The sequence below is a fragment of the Elephantulus edwardii genome, unplaced genomic scaffold, assembly GCF_000299155.1.
Source record: "Elephantulus edwardii isolate Elephantulus edwardi_28Jun2011 unplaced genomic scaffold, EleEdw1.0 scaffold00077, whole genome shotgun sequence".
Lineage (NCBI taxonomy): Eukaryota > Metazoa > Chordata > Mammalia > Macroscelidea > Macroscelididae > Elephantulus > Elephantulus edwardii.
The window spans coordinates 12,210,371-12,233,941 of record NW_006399827.1 but is presented as its reverse complement, the minus strand read 5'-3'; the positions used below and the strand labels follow the sequence as shown (position 1 = coordinate 12,233,941).

Below are 23,571 nucleotides of genomic sequence, written 5' to 3'. Positions count from 1 at the left end.
TGTACTCTCTGTGCCAAGTTGGGCAAATCCAGTTCTTGCTTTTGATCCAGTGAAAGTGAATAAATACTTGCCCTTCCCTTGAGAGGGTGTAACTGGTTGTTGGGATGGGGGGGCGTCCTTGAGGCTGCTACAGAGCCAGTGATGGCTTCACAGAGAAGGCAGGGAGGAACAGCATGTGCAAAGGCATGGCAAGGTTAGAGTGGGGCTCAGTAAGAAGCCAGAGGTGAGCTGAGAAATTGGAGAGGAGTGACGGTCACATGAAGTCCTTGATGATGCTAGGTGATGATTATAGACTGACCGTTGAACTGTCTGGGTGCTGGTGTTGGGGAGGGGATGTTGTTTTCTTTGCTTATCAATTTTGGGAATGAGGGTACTGGGAATGTACAAAAGAGGAAATAAGAGCCACATTCTTCCACAGGGAGCGTATGGAGGCCATGGAGAAGCAGATTGCCAGCCTCACAGGCCTGGTGCAGAGTGCCCTGCTCCGTGGCTCGGAGCCTGAGACCCCCAGGTGAGGCCCTCTGCCAAATACCACCACTGGCAGGGCCTGGAGCTGGAGGAGGGGGGATGAGCCCTGGGGACGCTGAGCCCGTGTCTGCCATTGTCACTGTGTGACCTTGGGTGGTGAGCCCTTTCTTCAGACTGGGCCACCATCCTGAAATCTGGGGCGGGGATGAGATGCGATGACCAGGCCCTGGTCTGGGGCCACCTATGACCCCCTAGTGGCCACCTTCTTTTCCTTGTATCACAGTGAGAAGATCGAAGGCTCCAATGGAGCTGCCACTCCCTCAGCACGTGAGTGACCCTTCCCACCACTATTTACCCCCACTCCCTTTTAGGTTCTTCCTTTCCTTCTCTGACCATCAGTTTCCTAGTCTGTTAAATGGGGGTTAATAAAACTTTAAAAATTCATTGCCGGAACTGCCTCATAGCCGACCCTCCAGTGGATTTTCAGAGGTTATAAATTCCAAGAAAGAAGGCTGCCCATCTTTCTCCAGAGGAGCAGCTATGGAGTTTGAACTACCTGCCTTTTGGGTTGGCAGCTCAACTTCTTACTCACATAAGGCCTTCCCATTTGAGACTCCGAGGCCCAAGATATCTTTCCCCTGGCACTTTCAGAGCCATGTCCTTTTCTAGCTACTCTGTAAAGGCAGCCGAAGGGGGGAAGTCCTTGCCCAAGACCCCCATTTTCCTCGTCCTTTGCAGCCTGTGGGTCAGGCGGCCGGAGCAGCGGGGCCACCCCAGTGTCCGGTCCTCCCCCATCCTCGGCCAGCAGCACCCCTGCGGGACAACCCACCGCCGTCAACCGCCTGCAGATGCAGTTGCACCTGCGCGGCCTGCAGAGCAGCGCCAGTGACCTGCGCGGCCAGCTTCAGCAACTGCGCAAGCTCCAGGTACCGCCCGTCCGAAAGCCCCGCCCCGTCGGAGCCCCTCCGAAAGCCTAGCCCCCGTCCTCAGGCCCCGCCTCTCCTGCTTCCCTGTGGTCTTCCTCTCGAAGAATTCTCACCTCGGTGCCCTCTAGACACCCCCCCCCTCCACTGTGAAATCTTTCTTCGCCCCCGGAGTCCTACTCCGTCACTGAACCTCCTTGTCCCCCTTTACACAGTACTCGCACCCCTTCCCTGTGTCCCCATCGCCCTCCGTGAGATCCCTTCCTGGTCTGCACCTCTCAGGACAGTCCCTCCCTGGTTCCCCACTGACCCGCACGGGAGTCCTGGCCCCAGGTCCTCTCACCTCCCCTTCCTGAGCCCGAGAGCGGTCTCCCCGCCCTGCCCGCCTGGCAGATGGTCCCACCTGTGAGGAGCTTGGCACCACCATGCCCGCTCCCCGAGAGAGAGGCCCTGGGCCCGTCAGGTGAGGATAATGCGCAGAGACAGGCTGAGGAGGGCCAGAGAGTTACCATCTGGGCAGCCCGTAAAAGTCTTCTTCCCGCTACGCCTCGTTTAGAGCGAGGTTCGAGCGCGCTCAGTCTTCCCGTCCCAGCCACAGAAACGCCACCAAACTCCCAGCACGCGCCTGTCGTCCCAGACACTTCCCCACCATTCAGGGCCGTTCTAAGCCGAAGACTGCCACCCATGCAGTCGAACCTTGGGCTTCCCAGTATTGGCATTCGCATCTCGATCTCACCCCATCTCTGTATTTCCTCAGAATTTAGCCCTTGTCTTCTGTCCCCCCACCATCCCTTGGCTGCTTCTCACTGTCTACAGCGGTATCTTCTGCAGAACCTCTACCCCGCACTGGCTGCCTTTTGCCCTCCTTATCCCGTCCCTTCCTCTTCGCTGTGCCTGCACTGCCTCCCACTCGGGCCCATGCGTCCCCTTTCTGTGCACCCCACAGCTACAGAACCAGGAGTCGGTGCGCGCGCTGCTGAAGCGCACGGAGGCGGAGCTGAGCATGCGCGTGTCGGAGGCGGCGCGGCGGCAGGAGGACCCTCTGCAGCGGCAGCGCACCCTGGTGGAGGAGGAGCGGCTGCGCTACCTCAACGACGAGGAGCTCATCACCCAGCAGCTCAAGTGAGGCTGGGCCCCGCCGCGCAGGGAGGGGGGTGCGGCCCGGGCGCATCGTGGTTTTACTGGGAGGCGCACCTCCTTTCCTTCTGAGTCACAGGTGATGTTGTCTGTCCTGAACCCTAATTTCATTCTCCTCTGTGGCCTGATTTCTCTGTAACCCACAAACCTTTGACCACCTGGCATAATTCCTGATTCTTTTTCCTGGCTTGATGCCTACGTTTCACTATGATCTTGCTTCCTATTGATCCAGTCTGGCTTCCATTTGGCCTGCAGCCTTACTCTCCTGTGGCCGGCTGCCTGATTTCATTTTGCCTGCTGCCTGCTTTCATTCTGGCCTCTGACAGGTGCAAATTGACCCTTTGGGTAGAGCTTTCAAGTAGAGCTTTCAAGTGTGTTGCGGTGGCTCCAGCTGGTTGCTATCAACACTACTCAATCCCCTAATCTCTGAAAGTACATATCGCCAAGGAATGGTCCCCTCTTTTTCTAATTCAGAGAAGGCCTGATGGTGTTACGTGTTGGGCTGCCAGCATAAAGATCAGCAGTTTGAATTCACCAGCCATCAGAAGGAGAAAGAAACGAAACGCAGTCTCCTCTTGTTAAGGCTTGGAAATCCCACAGAGGGTCATCACGAGTTACAGTCAGCTGCATAGCAGTGGGTTTGAATCGGCTTTTGGTTCTTAGTTCAAGGAAACAAAGCTTATAGCATATTCAGAAGAAATGGGGACAGGAGAACCCCCTGGCTCCCAAGTGCTTAGACATGGAAGGGTTAACAGGCTAGTCTTCTGATCCAGATTTAGCAAATGGCTGTCTGGCCACGGATTCGATTGTCTGGTAGCGATTGTCTGGCACCGTTGAGGGGAGAAGCTGTCTTCCCCTTTCCATCCAGTGAGCACCCCCTCCACTGCAGCCTTCCTGCGTCAGTCTCTGAAGTCAGAGACAGAGGCCCTCACTCCCCATGCCCCCGACCCTGCCTCTGACCTCCTCTTGGTGTCACAGGGCACCAGGGGACATGAGGCCGGGTTCCCACACTGATGGGCTTTGCAACCAAGACATTGCCTGGCCCCTTTGGAACTTTAACTTTATCATCTGCACCTACTATTGAGATTTTTTGCATCAGGTTGGTTTTCCATTCAACAATTGACCTATATTGTTTTGTGACATTGATTACAATCCCCATTATGTTGGAACCGCTCTCTTCCCATTTCCTCCCTGTGTTTTCTGTTTCCGTTACTCCTTCCTTCCTATCCCTTCCAGCTTTCTGAATTTTATCCCTCAGTATTTGCTGTTCTTTTGATCTTTGTTTGATTGTTCTAAGGAATGTGTTTCTCTCAGATCCACAAAGTCATTGATCACCTTACAGTCTATGTTTGGCTGAAAGGTGGCTCATAGGGGTGAATGCAGACCCCAGCTTGAAGAGGAAGATCCATAGTCTTGGGGGGTTTACCACCAGTATTAAAATTCTTACAGTTCTTTACAGAGAGGATTGGAGTGACTCAAGGGCCCAGGACAGGCTATTAAAAGAACCTGGGCTTCCTTGCTGAGTTCTAGGATCTTTATAAAGGGGGGTCCTTGAGAAGGGCCAGGAACTCCTCAGTCTTAGGCCCATACAATCTGGTAGAGCTGTGCATTTGTCAGGAATAATGGAGATTTCCATGATTCTGTATAGTTGAGGTGAACTAAGGCATCCTCCCATGCGGAAATAAACCAGGGGCAGCCACCCCATCACTCTATGGTAAAAGCTCAGTGACGACTCTAGTCAGATTTCCAAGTGGACTGGCAGCTACCATCCCCCCTTGCTCAGGGAACTGCTGTCCTCTCCCTGCCCCCTTTTTACTCAGCACAGAGAAGCTGCCTCAGAATTTTCAAAAGGAACTTGACTGAGGCATTAAAAGGAAAGAAAAGGGAATACAAAAGCAGAGTTGGAAGAGATGAAAGAATCAATTTGTGCTTTTGTCATGATGAATGTCTGCTTCTTGGCTTCCTCAGGGCCTCAGTTCTCCCCAGGAGCACATGGACTCCGTACCCCCTGCCCTGTTATGAAACCCATTACTCAGACTGCCCCACTTGAGAGAGAATAAGGCCTGAAATATTGTCTATTCTGGCAGAATACTCCATCCTCATAGGGTGGGGCTTCTACCTCATTGAGTGGGGCCTGGGCCATGCCAGTCCTACAGTGTCTGGTCTTAGGGCCATCTCCTCTCACTCTCCAGCTTCCATGGCCTCTGTCTTGGCACTCGGTTGACTGGCATTGACCTTGCCAGCCTTTGCTTACTCCATTCTGGCTTCTGTCCTGGGAGGCTTTTTCTCACCTCACTTTGCCCTGACTTTCTCTTCAGCTTCTTATAGGAAGCTAAGACTGGTTCTTGCTTCATTTGACCTGGTACAGACCTCTACGTTTAGCCATGCACTTGAGTTCTGTCTAAGCATTACCCTTTGAGATACTTCTGCTGAAACCTTTTGACCCTGGTGGTCTACCTTTGCCTGAGCCGGTGCTGGTCCTGTGGGTACAGAACTTGTGCAGTCACTCCAAGCCCATATTCAGAAGGGCCCTGTGCTTGCTTCATTGTTCTGCTATCTGCTATTCTCAGTGATTTCTGAATAAGGGCCATTGCTTTTTCATTTTGAGTTATTGTTATTGTGTGCTCTAGAGTAAGCACTGACTCTTAGGTGACCCTACAGTGGGTTTTCAGAGGCAGTAAGTCTTATCAGAAGAGATTGCCCATTCTTCTTCTGCGGGGTAGCTGGTGGATTCAAACTGAGTGCCTTTGGGATTGCAGCACAGCTTCTTGCCACTGGGCTACTATTGAGGTTGTTGTGTGCCACCAAATCAGAACCACTGACCCATAGCTAACCTTCCAGTGGATTTTCAGAGGCTGTTAATGACACAGGAGGTAATGGCTCCTCCGTCTCCTGTGGAGCTACTGGTAGACTTGAACTGCATACCTCTGAGATTGCAGAGCTCCTGCTAGGCCACTGGAGCTCCCTTATTATTTTCCCATTTTGTTTTGGGCTGAAATTATAGCTTATTGTGTCCTGACTCTCTGTTCCTGATGCCTCCGAGACTAAACCTGAGTCTAGAAAGCTCAGTCGCTTTTTTATCCTAATGATAGACCAGCTGGTCTGGGACTTGTTTGCAGAGTTTGGAGTCTGCAGATTGAATCATCAGATAATCTAGAGGCCAACTGAGCCCCCTCCCCCCCCCCCCCAGGGCCTGGCCACTTCGCACAGCAGTGTGGCAGTATCATCTCCTCCTGAAAGCTTACTGAGTCTTCTTTCAAGTGAGGGTCTCTTTCCTCTCAGAGTAATGTTTGGGGTGACTATTTCACAAACTTGGCATATCCTAAACTAGTCAGGTGTCATGCACTCAGGCTGAGATGACTTGTTCTTTCCAGGTTGAGGGATAGTAGGAGTGTTGTCAGTCCAGTGTGGAAATCACATGCAACAGAACCCAATGGCTGAAGTAGATCCTGTTTTAACAAGACACAGCCCTATAATCTTGTGCAAATTACATAATCATTTTGATTTTCTTAATGGCAGCAAACAACTGAATTAATCAGAACTCAAACCCAAAGCTCATTGCTGTCAAGTTGTGACTGACTCATAGCTGACCCTCCAGCAAGTTTTTAAAGGCTGTAAATTGCATGAGAGATTGCCCGTCTTTCTTCTGAGGAGCAGCTGGTGGATTAGAACTATCTGCCTTTGGGTTGGCAGTACGACTCCTTACGCATAGACACTAGAGCGTCTTAATTAATCAGAGATGTTGTTGTTGTTGATTCCCTACGAGTCGAGCATGACTCATAGCAACTCTGTGAACAAAAGACCTGACGCCTCTCTGCAACAATCGACATTTATAAAAGTTCATAGTTTCTGGAGGCATGATGTTTAGGAAGAGGATGACACTCCTGCTAGCAGTTGTAATAAACCAGTAACCCGGTTGCGATTCACTTCTTGTTCTTGGCACTCCCCATGTTTGTCAAAATAGGACGTAATTTGTAAAGCTTTCAGTGACAGGATTTTTGGGGGAGAAGTTGGTCACCAGTCCTTTCTTTGGAGGCACTTCTGGGTAGGTGCTAACTTTTTGATTAGCAACCAAGAACATTAACTATTTCCAGCACTCAGGGATTTTACAACAAATAAGTTCCCAAGGTATTGGCGCTATGATGGTTCAAGCATCAGAAAAGAAGTCTTTCTTTCTTATGAAACAGTATTGAATGGGTTAATGGCATGACTTTCCTCCAAGCAGTTATTCAGGGATTCAGGCCAATAGGGGTTCCTGCCAACTTCAGCATGTGCCTTCTGAGGTCATCCACTGGAGTCATTGGTTATATCCACTCAGCCAGGAGGAGGAAAGAGAATGGAGGAGCTTTCATGGGAGCACCTGGGGAAAGGTCCGAAAGCAGCATATATTCCAGTAGTTAGACCTTAGGCTGAATGGCCACTTCTGTCAGTGAGATAGGTTGACACGAGGCTGCAGGAGTGGGCTTAAGCACAGCAGAGATTGTGAGGATGGTGACGGACTGGGCGGTTTTGCTTAGTTGTGCATCGGGTCATTACGAGCACCAACTTTGGGACACCTGGTAACAATAACTGCAAAGGAAGCTGGGAAATGTAGTCTGGTCACTGGGCCATTATTTGTCCATGTGTTAACTTGTAGTATTAACAGTTCTTGCCTCAGAATTTATTGTGAGAATTAAATAAGGTAGTGGAAGTCAAGGGCTGAGCGTGGCATACAGTATTTAGTTCAAGATAGTGCTTTTACTGTTTGTGCTGAGTCATGGGATTTTGCTCTTGGCTCCATCCTAGTCTGGCTTTTCACCTGCTGGTTGGATGAAGATGTCTAAGGCATGCTGATAAGATTTGCTGCTGACACAGAACTGTAAGGGGGAGCAAATCTGTTGGATGGCTGGAGATTCAAAAGTTGTTCTCACCTGGATTGTCAGGCTGAAATCCAGCAGATGGGATTTGACAGGAATGGATGTAAAGTCCCACATGTGGGTCAGGGATGTCAATGGCTCAAGCGCAGAATAGAGATGACCTACCTGGATGGCAGTTCCTGCCTTCATTTATTCATTCATGCCACAATTATTTATCAGACATCTACTCTGCACCAGGCACCATGCCAGGCTCTGAGGATCAGAGGTGAACTCAGACGGCACATCACTGCCTGCTTGGAGTTGATGGGCCTGAAGTGTATACAGTTCAGCAAAAAGCTTCAGGAGTTTGGGGGACATGAAACAGAGCCCCAGCCCTGAGTGTAGAGTCTGTTGAGACCTGAATTGGAGATTGTCCAATGGGGGAGGTGTGTGTTCTGGGCATAGAAATTAGCAAGAGAATTCTGAACTGCTCTAAACAAACCAGCCAAGCCAGATAAGAATGGCTTCCCAGGACTAGACTCTTGTCCCTTGTTTTTTTACCTTTATTTTATCCTCACAGCGACCCCATGATGGAGGAACTCTTACCCTCCCATTTTTGGGGTCAAGAAGTTTGATGCCTGGAGAAATTGCATAGCTTGCCTAGATTTCTCAGCTGGGAAGGACTGAGCTGGGATCAGCCCTTCAGTCTTTCTGATTTCAGAGCCAAGTTTTGAGCCTATTGCTCTTAAGCCTTCATTCGATCAATGTATTAGAGAGTTAGGGTTTTAACCAGAGAATAAAGAGATTTACTTAAGGTTCAAAGAATAGTGATTTGGTTTGACTGGTACTTTAGAAAGATGGGAGTGTCTTAGATGGCCAAATTCAGCATAAACCAACTGGAAATCTAAAACAGTCTTAGGCCCCAAGGAAAAGGACTGAGTGATTAGATCAATTGAGAAGTGGTAGATGGACATGTCAGTGACCTCTCCAGAGAAGCAACCCCCTGGGGACATGTGCCACTGCCTGTAGCCTTCAGAAAGATAGCTGAGGTCTCTTTTGCTTCCCTTGCAGACTGGGGTCAGGGGATCCAAATTGCAGATTTGGACCAAGCTTGCTCAAGATCAAAGTCCTAGTGGTGGTGCCCAGGGCCTCTCACAAGGTCTCTTCATTTCTGCGAGTGGGTGCTTCTACTTTCACTTGGGTGTCTCTCTCTCTCTCTCTCCCCCCCTCCCTAAGATGAGAAGGCCCACCAGTTCCTTCATGGAAGTCTGAAAAGCATTAACAATGATGATATTAGTCCTGCTAGCCTGGTTGAAAATATTGCAGAACTCTAATAATTAAAGCAGCATGGTGTTAGTATAAGAATAAGCTGTGCAATGAAACAGAACAGAATGTCCAGAAAGAGTTGTAGCATAACAAGAGTGTAGTATATGAATTAAAGTGGGTTTTTTCCACCTTCCCTGATGTGTCTGTCTTTAGTTTTGGTCTGATCTATGGCCTGATTTCTTTCTAGCTTCCCAGTGTCAGGGGGCTAGGCTGGGACCAGAGGGGCTGAGAGGGTCTCTCTGTGGCTACAGTGATTTGGAGAAGTCAGTGGAGAAGATCCAGAGGGATGTGTCCCATAATCATCGGCTGGTGCCTGGGCCTGAACTGGAGGAGAAGGCACTGGTGCTGAAACAGCTTGGAGAGACACTGACTGAACTCAAGGGTGAGCCTTGGGGCTGGTCAGTTTGGCCTGTGATCAAGGAGGGGGTTCCCTCAACACTCCTAGGCCCTACCCCAACTCTCCTTCCTGTTGTCCATCCTTCTAGTCCTCAGTGCTCTTATTCCAAGCTCCCTCCTTCCCACCCTCCCTTCAGCTCACTTCCCAGGCCTGCAGAGCAAGATGCGGGTAGTGCTGCGTGTGGAGGTGGAGGCAGTGAAGTTTCTGAAAGAGGAGCCACAGCGCCTGGATGGGCTACTCAAGCGCTGCCGTGGCGTCACGGACACACTGGCACAGATCCGAAGGTCATTCCATCCCTGACCTTTTATCTCTGACATTTCATTTCCCATGAGTCTCACACTGGGTCCAGATCAGTAAATTGAGCTGAACCCTTGTCCTGATATCACTGAAGGCCACTGATGTGCCGCCTGGACCTGCCTTTCAGCTTTGACCCTTAACCCATCTGCATGCTATAGGCTCAGCTTTCCTTTATGCTGAATATGATCTGTGTTCCCCCAGCTGTCTGTCTCTCCTGCAAGGTCCCACAGCTCTTCACCCCTACCTCCTTCAGGCCCAGATTCTTTCCTACAGGGCCTCATAGTTGCTCCCAACTCTCCCAACCCTAGGCAAGTGGATGAGGGTGCGTGGCCACCCCCCAACAACCTTTTGAATCAGTCCCCCAAGAAGATGACAGCTGAAACGGACTTCAACAAGAGCTTGGACTTTGAGATGCCACCCCCCAGCCCTCCACTGAACCTGCATGAGCTGAGTGGGCCAGCTGAGGGTGCTCCCTTGACTCCCAAGGGCAGCAACCCCACCAAAGGCTTGGACACTCCTGGCAAGAGGAACATGGACAAGGCTGTGTCTGTTGAGGTGCTGGGGCCTGGGACGGGTTAGGGTAGTGCACTAGGTCCACTGTGCGTACTGCCACCCTAGGGTGGGAAGTAAGAGCATGTGGGTACTTTTTCCATGAGGAGGGAGTCATTTCTCTAATGGAAGTCTGGGAAACATAACTAAGGTGATGTTAGTCCTGCTAGAACAGCAAAACAAACAGACATATTATGATGTTGTTATGTGCTATGGAGTCAGAATCAACTCCAGCAGGTTTTCAGAGGCAGTAAATTGCAGTGGGAGTGGTGGGAGTGGATTACCTTTCTTTCTCTCGTGGAGCAGCTGGTGGATTCGAACAGCATGCCTTTAAGTTGGCAGTGCAGCTCAAGCTGCCAGAGGCCAATATGGGTATTAGTCTAAGAATAAACTACTCAGTTAGTGAAACAGAACAGAATATCCAGGTCCAAGTATATCAAGCGTGCAATACATAATTGAACTGGCATTGCAGACGCAGGGGGAAAACATGCATTGCTCAAGGAGGAGTTGAGGGTCCTCCCAGGGCCCACATCAGACGTGAGGTTCCCTTTTCTATTATTTGCATGTGTGACCGGGAGAGGGCCTGTGGTCACAGACATCCTGGAGCAGTGTAACCAGTGCCATCTGACTCTCACTCCCTCCTCTCAAGGCTGCAGAGCGGGACTGGGAGGAGAAGCGAGCTGCCCTGACCCAGTATAGCGCCAAAGACATCAACCGGCTGCTGGAGGAGACGCAGGCAGAGCTGCTCAAGGCCATTCCTGACCTGGACTGTGCAAGCAAGGCCCATCCCGGCCCGGCTCCTACCCCTGATCACAAGCCCCCCAAGATTCCCCACGGGCAAAAAGCAGCTCCTCGAACAGAGCCCAGTGGGAGGAGGGGCTCAGGTATGGGAGCAGGGCCCAGATATGGGTGCAGGGCCTGGAGGAGAGGATTTCCATCCTCAGGAGCTCAGGCTGCTGGGGGAGGCACTTGGGGGTGAAAATCAATGAGGTCAGGCTGCCAGAGAAGGGCAATTAGCAGATCCACCCTCACCCTCTGAGGGGACACTGAGGCCCAGGGAAGAGGAGGGTGGAATAGAGGCAGAAACCTCACTCCATCTAATCCTTTTCCACTGCCCTGAGGGCTGCCGAGAGAGTCCTGTGCCTGCATGTTTGTGTTGCCCAAGTGCATGCTGTGAACTGGTTTTGCTATGATCTATCATCACTACTGATGTGATTCCTGGGCCCCCAAGTTCCCAGGCTTTTAGTTCTTGTTAGGTACTGGTTAGTCAGGATTGACTTACACCGGAGCCTCCAGTGGGTTTTCAGTGGGTTTTCAGAGGCAGTAAGTGGCACAGGATCTACTCATCAAGGGTACTTATCTCGAAATGGCATGGGAGGAGATTGCCCATCTTTCTTCCCAGAGTGGCTGTTGGATTCGGACTGGGTATACCTTAAAGCTAGCAGTTCTTTTTTTTCCCCCCAATGTGAAATTGTAGTTCTTAAGTACCAAGTACGTTATTAACAATTTAAGCATACTGTCATATATGTGCACATAGGCCATTAATTAAATAGTGGGAAGTAAAAGCATGTTTTCTAATTAAAATGAATTCTAAGAGAAAAACCTGGATTCACAACCTGGAAAGCATACAAAAACGAAATTATAAAACAAATAATGACAGTGTAATTCTTTACCACTAAGCCACCAGAGCTCCCTCAGGCCTGTGATTGTTTTCATGTGTAACTGACTCATAACTGATGCTCTGGTGGATTTTCAGAGACAATAAATCACATGGGAGGAGACTGCCATCTTCTCCCTCAGAGTGACTGGTGGATTCGAACTTTATGCCTTTGGGTTGGCAGTGCAATTCCGTATCCACTAGGTCACCAGAGCTCACTCAGGCTTGTGCAGGAGGCAGAAGTCTTTGAAACTGGCAATCACTGTTTGTGTGCCAGGTACTGAGGAAGAAAAAGGGGTTAACATAATGCTTGCTTTCAAGGAAATTCTGATGGGGGAAATCATGTTAATGCTTATAATTACTAAGCTCTTACTCAGTGACCAAGGAAATTGTGTTAGTGAATTGCTTAAAGCACTCACTAGTTAGCAGTTTGAACACTCCAGCCACTCTTGGATAGAGATGTGTTGGTCTTTTCTGTAAAGAGTCCAGCATTGGGGACCATATCGGCCATTTCTAATTTATTCTATAAAGTCACTATAAGTTGTTGTTATAATTTATACTATCTAGTCAGAACTGACTCATAGCTGATCCTGTGACTTTGAAGAGACAGTAAATGGCCCAGGAAGAGATTACCCATCTTTCTCCTGCGGAGCAGCTAGTGGATTTGAACCACATGCCTTTGGGATGTCAGTGCAACTCCTTACCACTATACTACCAGAGCTAATTATATCTATGAATTAGAATTATGAATTAGAGTAAATTATACAGCAGTGGGCTTTGGTGACAAGAACTATCCCAAATACATCTTTATGATTTCATACTAAACCCTGGAAGTAAATACAGCCATTATTCCCATTTTGCAAATGACACTAAGGTACAGTGTGGTTACATGATATACCCCAGGCTGTACCTAGTATGTAAAATCAGAAAAAGAATACAAGTGTTAAATGTCTATGGCAGTGTTGTGTCATCCTCCAGGAGCCCTGGTAAAGCAGGAAGGGCTTCCTGGAGGAGGAGACATGCTACTGGTATCTTGAAAATTAAGACTCTTCTCTGGTCAGGGAGCTCTGGTGGCTGAGTGGTAAGGAATTGTGCTGCCAATACAAAGGATAGGGCAAATCCCTAAAGGTATGAATTTGGTGTTGTCAGGCCGCTGCCAAGCTTGGGCATAGCAAGTGTAGCCAAGACTGAAAGACTAACAGGCGTAGAAGAAGTTGGGCCAAGGGTCTTGGGGTGATAGGAGCCACAGGAGGAACAAAAGGCAGGTAGAATGGCTTTCAGCAGGTGGTCCTAGAAACAAGGCCTGGGAACAACACAGGAAAGAGAACAGTAAGAGAGTTGAGACTTTCAGCCTCCTGGGTAACGACTGCTGTTGAGAAAGGATAAAGGTCCAGCCCTAGCTGGCTGAGGAGTGGGTGGGGAGGTGAACTGAGAGCAGTGCCTCCTAAATTGGACCATGCACATGAGTCACCTGATCTGTTACGTGCAAATCAGATCTCACAAGCTCCCAGGACAGCTGGCGCTGATGGTCCAGGGACCACATTTTTAGTAGGACATGTGGAGTGCTATACAAGGAAGAATTGACAGGGCTTGGTCTGGATTGCATGGGAGATGAGAGGGAAGGGTGGTGGGTGGTACGTCTTTTCCTGCCCTTTCTCCTCATCCATCTTCCCTGGAAGAAACAGCAGGACTTACCCTAGAGTCAGGGTTAAGCCCTGACTCTGGGCTTGTGGTCCCTCTGACCCTTGACCCCTTGGCTGTCTGCAGATGAGCTGACAGTACCCCGCTATCGCACAGAGAAGCCCTCCAAGTCACCCCCGCCACCCCCGCCCCGTCGGAGCTTCCCCTCCTCCCATGGCCTGACCACCACACGCACCGGTGAGGTTGTGGTCACCAGCAAAAAGGACTCTACCTTCATCAAGGTACTGCTGCCACCATGCATAGAGGATGGAGGCTGAGTTAGGAGGATGCCTGAGAACCGCTGGAGAACCTCGTGGTGGGGCGGGAGGGCTCTCAGAGGGAGTGCAAGGCAAAGAGAATGGCCAGTGGTGACTCTACCTATGGCTTAGGGTCCCAAGGGTATGTGTTTGTTCTACCCCAGGCTTCTGTCGTTTGGGGGAACAGCCCTGACAGGATGGAGGAAGTGGCAGATAAGGATCTGGAGTTGCTGGGTGGTGGCAGATGTTTCAAGGGGCAGAGGCTGGTCTTGATGGGGCACTTGCCTTGCAGAAGGCTGAGTCGGAAGAGCTGGAGGTACAAAAGCCCCAGGTGAAGCTACGCCGGACAGTGTCCGAGGTGGCCCGCCCAGCCTCCACGCCGCCCATCATGGCCTCTGCTATCAAGGATGAGGACGATGAGGACCGCATCATTGCAGAGCTGGAGGTGGGTCAGGGCCACTCCTCGTCTGCGAGCCTCAGCCACAGCCCAGTCCTTTTTCTAGCTGCCTCCCAGGCCAGGTGGCAGGACTGGGACACGTTTCTAGACCATTGGGATCATGACTCAACACTGCCCTGTTTGGAACTCCATCTTCTTAGCCTTGACTTCTTCACTGAAAAATGTGGAGGGAGCATCCAAAGCCCTTGTAGATATGAATTTGTTGTTTGGAATCTCAGAAAACTTGTGCTCTGAGACCCCTATACCTGCATGTCCTGAGAACAGTGTGCCCTCAGGCTCTGTATCTGAGTGTTCTGAGAACAAAGTGCCCCAAGACACCACACTCCAGTAACCTGAGTGCAGAGTAAGACCCCCAGAACTGTGTGTCTTGAAAACAGAATCCTCCAAGGCCACAGGCTCATGTGTTTCGAGACCCTATTCCCAAATGAGCAGAGTGCTCTGAAAACCCTGTATTTAAACGTGCTGAGAATACTGAGTACTCTGTGCCCCCAAACCCAAGTTCTGAGAGCACTGCTCTGAGAGACCCATACTCAGGTGTTCTGAGAACATGGAGTGGTTGGAGATCCCACATGGAGAACCCTCAGGACAGAGTGCTCGAAGACTTCTGTACTGTACCTCAGCGTTCAGATACCCCCATACCTAAGTGACTTGAAACTCTCCTAATGATGTAAAACCCCACTCCTGAGTGTTCCGAGAATGCCGGGTGCTCAGAGCCCCCACATCTGCGTGTTCTGAGAATATTGGGTGCTCTGAACCCCCCACCTGAGTATTCTGAAAATGCCAGGTGTTCTGAGAATGCTGGGTACCCTGAGCCCCACTCCTGAGTGTTCTGAGAATGCCAGGTGCCCCAAGGTCCACCTGAGTGTTCTGAGAATTCCTGGTCCTCTGAGCCCTCACACCTGAATATTCTGAGAATGCCGGGTGCTTTCTGAGTATTCTGGAAACTCCATGTGCTCTGAACCCCCATACCTGAATGTTCTAAGATGAGGTGCCTGGAGACCCCCACGCCTGAGTGGCTTGGACCCTTGTACTTTGTAAAACCCATACTCAGGTGTTCTAGGTGGCCTTATCTCCAGGCATGTGCAGAGCTTGGACTGCTAGGAGTGTCTGGAGGAGATGAGAGGACAGATTGGGCCAGTGGCCATGCCATGGTGAGGGCTCACGGAGTGAGGGCCCACAGGATGAGGCGTGGGGTCCAGTGCCAGCCCATGTGACCCGTTCCTGTGGGTACCTGGGCCATAGGCCAGCCCCCATCCTCCTTGTGGCCTTTTTCTCCAAACCTGCCCCCACCTTCTACTCCCCAGGTGTTTGAGAGAAGTTCAGTGTCTTCCCTTCCCCCTACGCCCCGTCGTCAGCTGATCCCCACCTTGCTGTCCCCCCAGGACCTGGGGCCCCCCGGGGGCTCAGCTCTGGGCCCCACATGGAAGGTAACGGGGCTGCCCTCAACTCTCACAGCTCTCTTTCTGCCTGTCCCTCCACAGCTTCCTCTCCTCACCTCTCACGCTAACCTGCTAACATGCCGGTCACAGCCCTGCACCCCCACTGGCCTAGCTTCACACACCTCCCTTGGACTCACCCCCTCCCTTGGGGACCAGGCGCGAGACCCTTGCTTCCCTCCAGCTTCCCCAGAGACTGACCCTCTGCCTCGTGCCTGTGTGCCTGGTGGTACTTGAGCTTACTTCTTTAAGGCTTATTCTGATCCAGCCCATTGAATTTGGGCTATTTTATTCTGACCTGCTGCCTGACTTTTGGTCTGGCATGAAGCCTGAATTTTATCTTGGTATAAGATTGGAGTTTGGATCTTTCTCACAACATAACTTTAGGTCTGGCTGAAAATCAGGCTTTGGATTGGGCCCCTGCCTAGTCCTCACCCCCCCTCCCCTCCTCTGCTGACTGGACCAGGTGGAGGCTCCATTAGAATCCGTGACTTAGCTGTGGGCACCAGGGCACCACAGAAGGAAAGGCTCTTCTACAGCCTTCTTCCTCCCATAGCCCCATCTTGTGCCTTCTGGTTCAGGAGCTTGGAGTGGAAGAAACCTGTACCCTTCCTTGGCTGCTGGTTCTCTTTTAGCATTGGGGAGTTCTTCCTTCGGTTTAACTTCAATCCTTGCTGCTGTCCTGCTGCACTTATTTTCTCTTTATTCTTTCTTGGGAATCGGGGGTGGACCTGTTGTCTGCACCCATGGAGACTGTTCTACTGACTTGGGAGGGCAGGGAAGGGGGTACGGGCATCTTGCCCTCTGCCCAGCCAAGGGGCCCAGCCAAGTTCAAGCATAGCGGTTGAGGCAGAAGGGTTCCTGCTTCAGGGAGGAACAGATACACTTCCTCTGCTCACCTCACTGACCCTGGTCCACACTGGGCTGACCCCACCTGTTTTCTGGTCTTGGTTGAAGCCTGATGGTGCTGCTCCCCAGCTTGGGAAGCAGACAAGTACCAGATGGGTGGATAATGCTGCCTGCTTGGCAAGAGTTGGGGGCAGAACAGTCCAGGAACTATGCAGGACTGGGCAGTAGGGAGATGGCGCCTCCTGCACTAGCCACACCCTTAGCATCCTGCCCCTGCCTCCTTCTGGCTCTGGCCGCCAGTCCTGAAGAGGCTGGTGGGCACAGCCCGGGCCCGACCTTTTGGGTCTTGCTGATCCTCTGCATCCTGAGCTGCCATCGGGCAGTGGCGTTGGACGCCCGGGGCTGTCCACTCTGCCTCTTCAGTCTACACCCCTACCTCCAGGTAAGCAGGCGACAGGGCTGGCTGGGTTGCCTGGGGAGGGAGGAATTAGGGGTCTCTACTGCTCCCATGTATTTCCCTCTGACCCTTTCTAGTGAAGAGCACTGATCTGGAAATCACACTGCCTGGATTTCAAATCCTGGCTCTGCCATTGACCAGCTGTATTAGGCAACCTTGGGTGAATCACTGTCTCCCAACTTTAACATCCTCATTTGTAAAGTGAGGACAGTGAGAGTAGTGGGCATGTCACAGATTATTTACAGGGAGGATTGAAGACATAGGTGGTAGCTCCTGGCCCCAAATTCATCATTGGAGTTAGTCTGTGCTTTCCTGAAGTTGAGGTAAGACCAGAAATCAGAGCCCGGGCTGCTCGCACCGTAGTAGGTGGCCAGTAAGAGCTTTGCCAGGTGTGTGTCTTGGTAAAGACCAAGCTCTTCACCTTGTGACTAGAGGAAGGTGGTGGTTGGAGGTGACCTAAGGCAGAATGACAGCCCCGTCCTCGAGTTCCCTGCCTGTTGAGCTGATGGTCTCGGTTACTCAGTGCATTTCAGCAAACAGCTCCTGTTTATCGAGCACTTCTGACTCACCCCTGCCCATGTGTGGCACTAGCAGGTATCGTTCTCCCACTGCTCAGAATCAGCACGAGTAGCCACAGGGGAGGCCGGCTCCCAGAGCTCAACCACCAGATGAGAAGTGACTTAGAAACACTGGATTAGTGCTTCTAAATAAATGCGCATCTTTGTCAGAAGGTGGGATGCTAAAGATGTGACAGATAAAGACCTGAGTTCTAGTCCCAGCACTGGCTCTGCCTCCCCTACCTCAGTTGCCCTGTCAGTGAAAAGACTGCACCCACCCATCTCCAGCCCCACATCCCTGCTTGAGGACTTTGGCTTGCAAAAGTTACACTTTTCCTTGTCTTCCTTCTCCCCTCAGGCTGCCCCAGGTCCTAGAGCCTTCTGCATCCCTCGGATCATCTTAACAGAATGTGCCCCCAGCAGTCCTCCCTCCCCACCAGAGGCCAGGCCTGAGGAACCTGGCCTCAGGACGGCTCCCATCCCACGTCCCCGCACCGTGACTGGCAATGAGAGAGGCTGGGATGGCCCACAGGTCCCCCGGAGAGTCGTGGCTGAGCATGCCCGACCCAGGAGCTACTCGATGCCTGAGAAGGAAGGGGCAGCTCTAAAAAGACTGGATGGAGGGGTCCGTAGTCCAGAGGATGGAACAGCTGGGGCCCCTGGTATTCGGGGATCAGCTTTGGAGAGGACTCTGGATTCCTCCACTTCAGAAGACCACCACCAAGAGGAGATCCCCAGGCACTCTGGACAGGGCTTTCAGACCTGCAGAAGCAAGTCCCAAGGCCCAGTGGCCACTGGCCTCACCCACTCAGTGAGGACCACAAGCCCCCAGCGGGTGGACAGCCTCGAGGAGACACTTCAGGAGTTGGAAGCCACCCTGAATGAAATGGGCTCAGTCACCATCATGGGGCCCCCTGGAAGTTCCCTGCCTATGTTCCCCGGTTCCCAGGTGGCTGCCTCCTCTGCTGTGCTCCGCTCCTGCCTAGACGTTCCAGTCTGTCTGTCTGTCTTAGAGGGAGTGCGGGGGGGCTGCAGGAGCACCACCCCAGCCCCTTCTTCCCACTGGCCTCTCTCAACTCCTGGTGTCGTCTGGGAGCCTAGTGTCTGGCAGAGGGTCTCAGGCAGAGCCCAGGGGAGGCTGGGAAGCTGGCTCACCCAGGGATCTGCCCACCCAGCCCAGGGCAGGCACCCAGCCCTTCCCCTCTGCTCTGTATCTGTACACAGACAAATAAAGTTCTCTCCCCATTTCCATCCATGTACCCCCCTTCCCCCTCCCCCTCCTGTCTCAGACTCTCTCTGTCTCTGGTTTCTCCGCCTGCGTTTCTGGGTCCCCTGACACTATACCTGGGTTGTGCTTCAAGGGGCCCAACTTAGTTCATGTTTCTCCATCCCAAGGAGACCGCATCCCCATCCTCCTGTAAGGAGAAGAATGTCAGCCTGGAGCTGCTCTACCTGCCATTACAGAGACTCCGTCCAGCCTGCACTATGGCTCCCGGCCCAGGCCTGGGACCTTGTCTAGAATTGGGGTGGGCTAGACCGTCACTGTGGAGTGACTCTTAGGAGGACACCGGCTGTCTGGGCTGCTCAAGGGAACCACCACCATTCCCACTCCAGAGCTGCTAGGAATGAATCTTGGACTAGATGGACCCAGGGAGGGTCTCCACTAAGTAGGTCCTGGCCCAGACACCCTTGGGAGTCCCATGTGATGCCACCTTCCCCTGCAGCCTCAGCTCAACCCTGTGCCTCTTTTTGCAGAGTGGCGGCAGCGGCGTACCATCCATGAAGGTCGTGACTCCAGGGGCCTCACGGCTGAAGGCAGCCCAGGGCCAGACAGGCAGCCCTGACAAGAGCAAGCACAGTAAGCAGCGGGCTGAGTACATGCGGATCCAGGCCCAGCAGCAGGTAAGTGGGGTGGGGGTGGGGAGGGCCAGAGCCCACCAGGTCCCTCAGCAGCTGTGGGTGCTGAATCTTTGCTGTTGGAGGATGACTCCTACCCCTTCCACTCTGCTGCCCAGAGAGCCCCTCACAGGCCAGCACTGCCCAGCAGTCATGTTGCCACCTGCTCCCTCTCCCACCTCGCACCCCCACCATCACAGCTATGCTTTAGATTAGAATGTGACTTCTTAGCCAAGTCCCTTGTCAAGAGACCTTGTCCCTGGCTTCCCATTTCCTACCCTCCTCCTGACAGAGGAGGTGGCGAGGGGGGTGCCTGGCCAGCTTGTGGAGGTGCACTTTTAGCCCCTCTCTCTTCCTGTGACCCTGCTCCTCCCCCTGCCTTCTCCCTGTGCTCTGCCTTCCACAGGCTCTCAGAAGCCCCCCCCCCTCATCGTCATCCCCCTCTTAGCTCTTAGTGATGTCCCCAGCCAGCAGAGAAACCAGTTTGTAGCTGCTTTTCAGCTTTGTATTTGGGGTTCACTCTATTTGCAGCTGACTTTGGGGTGGGGTAGGAGACATGGGAGAGGGACTTTTTCCCCCAGAAGAGGTGGGACCATGGAGCAAGTTGCTGGCACACTGCAGCCTTTTTTAGGTTAAATTACTGGGTTTGGGGACCAAGTATGTAGTAGACACACCTCACCAGTACACATTCATGTGTCTGGAAGGAGGGTACAAGGTGGCCCCTGGGCCAGGGTGTTGAGAGAGCCCCAGCATGCACTGGTTTGGTTCAGTAACTACTGTGAACAGCTCTTGGGGAACGACCAATTTGGGTGCTGGGATGGGACGAGGATGATGAAATGTCTTCATGCTTTGAATTGAAGGTAGCTCTAGGCTCAGGGAAGGGGAGAAGGAGTTAACTGCTCTGGTGGCCTAGTGGGTAAGGAGCTGCATTGCCAACCCAGAGTCATGTGGTTCAAATCCATTAAGTGCTCCAAGGGAGAAAGATGGGCCATCTCCTGTGCAATTTATGGTCTTTAAAAACGCACTTGAGGGTCAGCTATGAGGACATCTCAAGGTGCAAGAAGACATCAAAGCCCTTTGTATTACGTGGTGCTTTGCCAGCTCTGGGTGCCCCAGGTCTTGTCTGCCCAGTGGCTCCTGGGAGAGTATGCAGAGACCAGCCGTCCAGTCCCCACCTGTCTTGGTCCAACCTCTCACACTGTCTTCACACCCCAGTAACTTATTTTACACCTACCTGCACTGGACTCCCACTCCTGAGTTCCAGCTCCTGTCACTAGTGACAACGAGGTGGATAGCATTCTCTTGCCCCCTTACTGTGGTCTTGACACCCACCTTTACCCCCTTTCCTGCTGCCACTGTGGAGGAGCTCACCTCATCCCATCCGGGCTACTTCCTCCTTCATGCCCAGAAGAGCAGCTGAGATTCATGGGTTTTCACATAAAACTTACCCAGAGCCCCTGCAGATCTCCCCTCTCTTCTCATTGGCCCACTGCTGACTGAGTCACTTACCAAGAGAATACATTGTTCCATGTGCTGGAGGAAGCCCAGCCTCTCCTGAAGGCCTTGGCAGCTCAATGCCTGATTTGGGCAAGATTACATAACAAGGGAAAGGGTGTGTATGGAGGAGGTACTGGGAAGGACCCTGGAGGAGACAGGCAACAGGGTCTGCAGTGTGGAGATGAGCAACAGCCTAGAGGACGACTCCACCCTGGAGCGTGACCCGTGCTCTGGGCATGGAGGGGACAGACTCCCCACAAGAGCCCACTGCAGCGCTCAGTTCCAGGCTCCACTGACTGTCCCATATTTCGCCAGCTGCAGGTGATACATCTCTTGAGGTTTCTTCTTTGCCAAAGAGGTGGTAGCATTCTGCTTCTCTAGACATAATTGGGACCAATGAGAGAGGACTGACTGGTGAAACGAAAGTGGCAGGAACCCTCAGAGACTGCAGCTGTGTCATCTGAGAAGTTGGGGCCCCTCCAGGCAAGTCACTGGGCATAGTTGGATGGAAAAGTGGGTTTTGAATGCCACCGTTCTGGAAGGAAGGGCAGACCGCCTGAGAGGACTGGGAACAGATGCCTCCAGCATGGTCATAATGGTGTCTGTAAGGAAGAAAAGGGGGGTACCATGTGAACTGGAGAACGCGGCTGCATGTGGATATTTAAAGAGCTGGCACTGAGCATAGGAGGAGGGGCATGGCTCCCGGGTGAGGACACATCCCCAGTGTGAACACACAAGCGACAAAGGCAGATGTCTCAAGACTCAAGCTTGGGATGGACTGAGTTTCTTGAAAAATGCTAGAAGGAAGGAATAGAAAGATTGGTTCAGAACACAGGAGAGGTGAGAAGAAGAGTGTAGAGTCACCACCTTGCCGAGGATATGCTGAAACATGAGACATCAGAGAGAAGTTAGGCATGCCACCTCTCCATCTGGTGTTGGGAGAAACGTCTAAATGGCGATGGTTGGAGAAGGAGGGTGGGGCGCTGAAGACCTCTTGGCTGCCTTCAGTGACTTTGTCTCCAGGTCCTGGGAGTCCCGTCAGCACCAGGGGCCTTGCTGGCACATGGTTGGTATTTGACCATGATTCAGTGAAGCAATAGATCTTGTGGATGTGACCTTTGAACCCCTTTGAGTAATGGATATGCGTCTGCATAAAGAGATGAGGGACCGCAAGTCCCGATTGGGTAAAATGTAGACTAGGCCAAGTACAGAGTAGGGTGGTGGGGTGTTCCTGTCAAGAGGAAGTACACGTCACCACAGAGCATGGGCAGAAGGAGAGATGGCAGGTGCCAGCCATGCTGGGCAGTGGTCTCCTTCTTTTCCTTAAGACTTCCAGGATATGGGGGCAGGGCTGCTTTCTGTACTGCCGAGCTTTACCCCAGTGAAGTGGCTGACAGTGATCTCCTATCCTGTCCTTGGGAGGGAGGAAGGTCACTAGGTGTCAGGAGCCTGAGGGAAATGACCCTGCCCAGACCTAACCTGTAGGGGAGGAGCAGGTCTCTGGTGAAACGTCACAGGGCTGTTTGCAGACCTGTTCTCAGTCTTTTCTTAGCTAGAGGTTTCTCTTATCTCACCGGCAGCTAAATGAGGCTGGAGGGAGAGGAGGATTTTAACATTAAGCGTACAGCGTACAGCCTAGTCACTCAGGCACTTAAAAAGCAGGCTGCTGCAGTCCCAAGAACTTGCACTGCATGGTGTGCATGTCATCCCCACCAAGTGATGCAAATACCTTCTGATCCATAATGAGGAGACCCCCAGCTCCAGAGGACAGATCTCTAGAACTAATATGTACCTGAAGCTGGAGAACAAATGATGGGGGGCAATGGGTGGTCGAATATTGGGTAGAAGGCTGGAGCTGGACTTGATAAAGGAGTGCTCTGCAAAGACGCTGGTCCTCGGGTCTCATCACTACCCTTGCTGGGGCCAGACAAGGTCCACGGGCTGCTGGCCATTGCCACTATGAGCCTGCGCACTCCCAGCCTGACCGCCCCCCTCGCTCTCACCTCCCTGCTGCAGCTAACTTTCCACTTCTTCTTCCTCCCTCCCCTGCCCTCTGCCCACTCCCTGTGGCCTCCCTTGTGTTTCTCTTCTTTTTTCTCTCTTTCCCATCAGTAACTTCAGACCTGCCTCCACCACTTGACTTCCTGGGGGGCCTTTGGTCCAGACCCACACCACACCCTCCTTTCTGCCTGTCACCTTCTCCCTGACTCTTTCCAGAACAGAATCCCCTCTGGTTTCTTCGTTTTGCAGTTAATTTTCTCTTGGATTTGTGGAAGTTCCTCATTTTAAAGATCTGATTGGGGGCCAGTGTAAAGGCTCTTCCTTCTGCTCTCTGACCCCTGACCCCTGTTTTTGTTCCAGGCCACTAAACCATCTAAAGAGATGAGCGGGTCAAATGAGACCTCAAGCCCAGTCTCAGAAAAGCCTTCGGCTTCCAGAACCTCTATCCCCGTATTGACTTCCTTTGGGGCGAGGAATTCTTCCATATCCTTCTAGAAGCCCCCTCACACCTCCACCCTCCCCCATCTTCCCCTCACCTCTGCCATTTCTCTCCCCATTCGTCCTCCTCTTCATCCCACCTTCACCCCATTCTCCAGACCCTCTGAAGGGTTTACCACAGATGGGGTCCCCTCAGCTCTCCACACTCACCCCCGTTGGTGTTTTTGGTTTTTCAAATGATTCACTTTTAATTATAATTATTATTTTTTTTTTAAATAGCCAGTAAAAACCAAACACACCACCTTCCCTTGATTTCCTTTTCCAGAATGGCCTGTGGGCCCACTTCCTGTCTCCCCTTTCTCTTTCACCACTCTTCCTCCCAAGTCCATCCTGCAGTTTCTGCACCCCCCTCCCCACCCCACCTTCCCCCTAACTTCCCAAGAGTACTTCAAACAAA

The 23,571-nt window shown here is 52.0% G+C and overlaps 1 protein-coding gene across 1 annotated transcript in view; it reads left to right on the top strand.

Annotated features, from left to right (window-relative positions):
* Positions 1-23,277, top strand: part of SRCIN1 (SRC kinase signaling inhibitor 1) — a 67,785-nt gene extending 44,508 nt beyond the window's left edge. The window contains exons 8-19 of the mRNA XM_006889363.1: positions 419-511; positions 752-795; positions 1,207-1,394; positions 2,338-2,513; positions 8,941-9,071; positions 9,223-9,370; positions 9,692-9,938; positions 10,582-10,816; positions 13,357-13,511; positions 13,819-13,971; positions 19,038-19,184; positions 23,037-23,277. Coding sequence (XP_006889425.1) covers positions 419-511; positions 752-795; positions 1,207-1,394; positions 2,338-2,513; positions 8,941-9,071; positions 9,223-9,370; positions 9,692-9,938; positions 10,582-10,816; positions 13,357-13,511; positions 13,819-13,971; positions 19,038-19,184; positions 23,037-23,171 — 1,852 coding nt within the window. The 3' untranslated portion in view covers positions 23,172-23,277. The remainder of the gene's footprint in view (positions 1-418; positions 512-751; positions 796-1,206; positions 1,395-2,337; positions 2,514-8,940; positions 9,072-9,222; positions 9,371-9,691; positions 9,939-10,581; positions 10,817-13,356; positions 13,512-13,818; positions 13,972-19,037; positions 19,185-23,036) is intronic.
* Positions 23,278-23,571: the final 294 nt, after the last annotated feature.